Below are 6,807 nucleotides of genomic sequence, written 5' to 3'. Positions count from 1 at the left end.
AAAAAAAAAAAAAAAAAAAAAAAGAATATATGTTGGAATTATGTGTAAAGAACATACATTATATATGTGTATATACATATATATCCTACTATATATACCCTCTCTGAATTTTACTGTGACCTGCTAAGATTTAATGTGCAATAACCAATTTTTTAAAGTCCATATAATTCTATACAAATTCAAACGGTAATAGTAATAATAGTAACAATATTTCCTGGGTCAGGTAGACACCTGTGTTGGTTTAACTCTTCTACTTGACAACATTGGACTCGGTACACAGGTGAACTGGGAGGACAGATTCGAGCTTTAGTATTGACTGACTCACCCATTCCTGTGACAACATGCAAACTACCTAATCTTTGACTGTGGTATCCCTTAATTTATAGAACACAGAGATGCTTCCTGTCTACAAGCCTCGGAGGTCTACTTAGAAGATTATCCATTGAACAATAACATTGTTCCTTGTAAATATAACTTTTATATCTTTTAACACAATAAGACAGTTAAATCAGCATAGCAGTAGCATCACCTATGTAGATAAAGGAGGAATTGTGGGGATGGTATAGCATTGTGATTAAGAGCATGGGTTGGAGTCAGATAGACCTGGGTTAATTCCCAGTTCTGCCATTATCACCTCTGGGCAAATACTGTCTGAGCCTCAGTTTCCTCATCTGTGAAATGGGTATAATAATATAACCATTGTTTGTTACAAAGATTAAATGCGCATGCTATTTTAGAACAGTAGTTGGTACACAGTACATGTGAAACAAATGATAGCAATTATTATTTGTTCTGCACTGACTCATAGCTCAACTTTAAGCAGAGTGCTAAATCCTTCTGTATCTGCTTTCGCAGCTTCAAAAAAAAGACATCATCTGACATCTTCAGATAAAAGGTTGAAAGACTGCAAGATAGAATTTAATAGTGACTGATACTTTGGATTCCCCTAAATTTAGTTCTATCATCTCAGAATTACTATTCTAAAAATCTCAGAAATTGCTCAACCATGAAGGCCATATATGTACCTGGGAGAAGGTTTGGCTTGCAGGTTCTGGCATGACCTGGTATCTCTGCAGCCCTTTTTTTTTTTCTCAACCTCTTAAAACTTTCCTACCCTCTAATCCACTCATTTCAAACCTGTCAAATTATGCTTGAAACCGTGAGAACATTCTTCACAATTCTTATCCACCATCTTCAATGAGAATATGTCCAAAGGAGTGTGCTTTGAGACGTAGTTAGTGGAGTTCCTCTAAAATCTAACCCTGACAAAGCCATGAAACGCAGACAGAGCACTCATTTAACCACTGACCATCTGAGAAGACCTGCTCCACAACTGCCCAATAGCCCCATCCTCAAGTACGAAAGCATCAGGCATAATTATAAATCTCAGTGCTGACAAGGAAGCACATGATGTTGCTTTTTTTCTTGAATGTTTCTATTTATTCCCTTATTATATTGAAGCAATGATATTTTTGGAGGAAAGCAGACAATAATGAAAAAATAACAAAGTTTCACTAGACAGTTACAATTATTACAGACTGATGAATTCCTTCCATGAAATGCTGCACTAAGCTGAACTTGATTTTCACACAATAGCAAATGTTGTAATATTTTTTAGAAAACAATGATGATATAATTGAAGTGCTGTACTCTCAGTCACTGACCACCTTTGAGAGAGTGTGGAAAAGTTAGGTCATGTTCTTATATCTTGTTTAAATACAGAGACAGTTTTAAGAAAATTAAATAACGGCAGTCTGTGCATTCTTCAAAACATTTGTAAAGACCTGTCAATGAAAGTAAAATTATACCACCACCCTTCCTCCTTCAGCATATATGTGCATTCTTTCATATTAACCTGTATTGACCTGTTTCTTTGCTTATACATTATATAAACATGTATGCCTACACATACATACACATTTTCTCTGTGTGTGTATATGCATGTGTGCACGTTTTCCATTTCTCTGTTAGAGGGCAAACTTTCCAAAGACTCTTCTTTTAGCTTCCCACACATGATAAGACAGTGTGTTACAGTAGAAAGAACATAGACTTTAAAGCCAGAAATGCCAAGGTCAGGTTCTAGATCCAACACTTACTAACCCTGGACAATCTGAGCTGCAGTTATTTCATCTTTTTAAGGAGAGATAACAATAATGGTTTCTCAAAGTATTGCCAAAATTCAATCAGATAGCATTTTACAAAATGTGCAATACATAATAGGTGCTCAACAAAGTTTTCTTCCATACAGAACTTGGTACACAATGAGAACTCATTAAAAGTTGTTACATGACCAGGACTGATCTTAGCTGAAGGAGAAGTGAGGCACAGCATTAAACGCTTGGAGCACTATCATAAAGCAAGTCTGGACCTACACCTCAGTAGAGGGACCCTTCAGTATCATTATCTATTGACTAATTTCAGGGCAAAAAGGAAGAGGTTGCTACAATAGATTAATTTTACATTGAGATTTTTCCCTGTAAACAAATTGATTCTTAATCCAAATAGGACCACCCTCCCTGTCTGACACGAACTACCCAAATTATGCTTGTATCCTCCCTTCAGTTTTCCAGGCATTCTGAAATTATCCTCTTTTCCTTAATCATCACTATGTTGCATAAATAACTACACTTCTCCCTTGGAGGAAAAGGTAAACTGCGAAAGAACACCTCCCATTGAGGTATAATTATACCAGTTTAAATAAAACAAAGAGCTACCACTTCAAAAACTGACCTATTTCATTTCCGCTTTAATTTCTTTCTATCTTACAAGTTCATTTTTTATGGCTTTGTACTGTATTAGTTCTTCTCAAATTGTACAGTAAATAAGAATTACCTTGTGTAACTTTTAATACAATTCCCATGCCTCAACCAGAGATTCATGGGAATTTCTTGGATGAGAACTGGACTTTTCTGTTTTTAATAAGTACCCAGTGAATCTAATGGAGGGCGTCCATGGGTCACATGTTGAGAGATAATGCTTACCCTACCAAGTAAAAATTAAAATTGTCCATTTTGTTTCATTTGAATATTACTCAGTTTACCTTCATCTATCTAAACATATGTAGATATTAATGTCTACAAATTTGGTCTGCTGTCAGTGGTTGCTGGTTGTCAGTGGTTGCTGGTGAATACAGTTGGCAGACATTCCCATCAATAATAAATATATTTAATAAATATATTCTTCTCTTCTCAAACCTCTTCCCTATAAACTTATACCTGAAAAAGTCCTCTTTAACCTTCTGTTGTATGTGTTTTTATAAAATTAATGTGTTGATTTCTTCATATTCAAAGGATAGTATAAAATCAGAGTTTGGAGAAAATGATAGCATCTGAAGAATAATGCTTACCTGGTCCAAATTTCTTCTAGCCTTTAAATTCTAACATAGTGGTTTTCATTTAGAACAGGTGGAGTGAGGAAGGGGCTATCAAAAATTTGGTCAAAGAGGAAGGAACATGCCATTTGATAAAACTCTCCACCTGTTTCTGATATGCCTTCCCAGTTATGAGCAAATGGCCTTAAAAAGAAATTGCCTATATATCTCAATATACCTCTTTTTTCAAAGCATTCTTGTTGGTACACTTATTCCAGCAAATGTGCCAATAAATTTAATCCCTTTCCACTCTAGCCCATTCTCTGAACATCTCCTAGGCCGACTCAAACATCAATATGCTCCACTTTGTATACAATTTTTAGATCAGGAAGGAGTTTTTTGTTTGTTTGTTTTTCCTTGAGAGGTATCTTCCATCTACTCTGAAGCAAGACTGAAAACATCTTTGCTTCAAATTAGAGACTATACTCAGAAAAATTCATTCCAATACCTCCAAATTATAACTCCCCTACACAAACTCCAGACTCACTCAGATTTAGCATAGACAAAGCCTGAAATCAATTTAGAATCTTGAGTTTGATAGAAATTATATGTTTAAATAAAAGCACCGTTTTCTATAGTAATATTCTTAAAGATAATCCAGGTAAAAAGGGTAGGACACAAAACCATCATGGATTATAGAGAAATACTTGCAGAAGGCAGGAAGCCTTGAAAAGTCTGATTTAAATTGTGATGTCTGTAGCTCTTAGTTGATTCATCAACAAATATAGAGTATTAAATTTCTCATGAGGACTATGTAGAACTTTCTTCCTATCAACTACAGAGCCTGAGTGTTTTTCACTATTAAGATTCCATTAGAAGCTTTTACTTTTCAAACTGTTTTCTTCTCAAAACAGAAAGTAATAAAAAAGAGCATGCCAATATCTCAATCAGAGAAAATGAATTTTTAACATGAAGATAAAATTATTTTCAGAGCCCAAACTTGTACACTGAAATCTTGTTACTGTTTAGTTTCTAACTTTTAAAGAAAACAACCTCAGAATAATTATGACTTCTCTATTAGAGAAGTTGATTGTGGCTAGGTACATCACTGGATTTATTTTAAAAATCCAACTATAATAATTTAATCACATTGTCTTCTTAAATTGTTTCTTGTTCTTTTAAAACATATATAATTATTTTTAGTTTATACTATTTACTTACAGAAAGAAGTATAAGTTTGATCTTCATGGTTTTAGATTTTTTCTCATGTATAATTTTGAGTATTAAAGATAATATATTAAATATAATATAATAAATATAATATAATATAATATAACTTGGGACAAATAAAACCCAAGCTAAAAACACATTCTATTTTTCTCAAAACAAAACAAACTAAAAGACAGTTGTCAAACACCATGTGCCTTTATCTTTTGTTGAGCTCTTCTGAAAGTACATAAACATTTGGGATGGGTCACAAGAGGACAGGGAACACTAGTATAGAAAGAAGAGAAACCTATTTCTTGACATAATTTCATGTTAAATATCAAGAGTATTTTTCCACATTAAGCAAATAATAAATTGGAGATCTACACATTCCTTGGTGTGGTTCATGCCATTTTAAACAAGTTAAGACAAAGGAAAAGAGAAGAAAACTCACCGATACATTGCTGAATGGTACTGTGGAGACGGAGGTCTGCCATCAAGTGTGTGTATCCAGACTCTATCAGCAACTTTGTAAGCTAGATTGAGGTGAGGAAAGAAGGCACTGATGATCTAACTAGAACCAGTCTGACGGGTCTTGGCTAGTGTGATGGGAACTGTGTGACTAGTAAGATAAAGTCAAATTTTATAGGGAGGGAGAGAACATAAATAATACAAGCACTTCCTAGGAGTGGGAAATTAAAATCTATTGTCTTCGGATTATAATGATTTCAAAATGTTAATATAAACCAGATTTTTTCAATAAAAGTCAGATGTTTAAATCTAGAAAAAAAATTTTTTTAAATCATCTTGCTCAGCTTCTTCATGTTTCCAATGAAGAACTGAGGTTTAATTAAGTTAAATTGGTCAAAATCACAGTTAATGCCTCTATATAGGACTAACACCTACTTTTTTTTAAACTAATCTAACATGCTCTCCACTCTACCATGCATATTATAAAAGTTTTACTTTGGTATTTACTATAAGTCAGCTGTTGAAAATACAGCAGAGATTAGAAAAGCATTAATATCTCAAAATTATGTGCCACCGTTCTACTAGAAAAGTCAAGTAGTTTGCAAATATTAACCCCCAATTAAGACAGTGTGTTTCTTTTACTATGGTGGAGACAGGCATATCAGCCAACACTGAGACATTACTACCTTATTTCTGAAATGATAATAACCTAGTTTTTTAAAATGTGTGCTGACACATGTATATGCAAATGTCTGAGTATTTGTGTCAGGTATAATCTTTAAATTGCCTCCCCTAATCCCCATAAACTAGATTAGGTGTTTCTCCTCTGTGTTTTCATGGTATCATAACACTTACCATATTGTACTAGAATTTTTTATTTTTATCTCAACTCCAGTAGACTGTGAATTCTTAACAGACAGTAACTTTATTCCAAAGACATATGGGCTCTCAAAAATATGCATGGAAAAGAGAGAGGGAATGAAGGAGGAAGGGGGTATGCGTGACCAGTCCTAAAAATCTCCATAAAGAAGACAAATAAATACTGTTGAATACTACTACACAGCCATTTAGCCAATGGCTCATCTGAACAGATGCATTTAGCCAGTGGCTCATCTGAACAGATGTAAAGTTGGGATCCATACTGAAGTGTGGGATTAGCCTGCCAAGAATTGGAATCATTCTCTAACAGTAACTCAAGAAACCTCTACATTGGGGCACACTGTACTTGGGACTAGAGAGAGCATCACATCTACCCTTTTTGTTCTAGCCAAGAGATCACTTAACACTGAAGAATAGCATGGATATTTACTTGAAGTTATTCAATATATAGTATCATGTTTCTGTCTACTCACTTGAAAGTACAATTTAGCCAGAAATAAAGAAGAAACAATAATGAAGTAAAAACTTTCAGGTTATGAGATTAATCTGTTCTTGTTATGTAGTCTTTAAAAAATGAAATCCTCATTAATGAAATGTTAATACTGGTTTGACATACTATATTCTACTTCATATTAATATTTTATGAAAATATTGATTATACTCTTGCTTTCAAAGAAAGACATATTCTTTCTCAGAGTGACTTTGGGCCAAGACTTGTCAGACTCATTTTAACAGAACACCATGACTCTTTCTCTTTACCAAAATCCAGACTCCAAACTCAAATAAATCCTTCATATGGTCCTGTTACTTAAGTTTATGTATACCTGAACATGTAAATGAAAAAAAAATGAGAGGGCTTTCATGAATTTATTTTAAAACCCTATGAATAAAGCTAGAAATTATAGAAAACCAGAGACTAAGGATATGTAAATAGAGGATGA

The 6,807-nt window shown here is 33.8% G+C and overlaps 1 protein-coding gene across 1 annotated transcript in view; it reads right to left on the bottom strand.

The window, feature by feature from the left end:
* Positions 1 to 5,122, bottom strand: part of TMPRSS11E (transmembrane serine protease 11E) — a 51,105-nt gene extending 45,983 nt beyond the window's left edge. The window contains exon 1 of the mRNA XM_024132026.3: positions 4,971 to 5,122. Coding sequence (XP_023987794.1) covers positions 4,971 to 4,978 — 8 coding nt within the window. The 5' untranslated portion in view covers positions 4,979 to 5,122. The remainder of the gene's footprint in view (positions 1 to 4,970) is intronic.
* Positions 5,123 to 6,807: the final 1,685 nt, after the last annotated feature.

Source organism: Physeter macrocephalus, chromosome 7 (genome assembly GCF_002837175.3).
Source record: "Physeter macrocephalus isolate SW-GA chromosome 7, ASM283717v5, whole genome shotgun sequence".
NCBI classification, from domain to species: domain Eukaryota; kingdom Metazoa; phylum Chordata; class Mammalia; order Artiodactyla; family Physeteridae; genus Physeter; species Physeter macrocephalus.
Note: the sequence above shows the minus strand (reverse complement) of the source record. Positions and strands in the feature narration are given on the sequence as shown.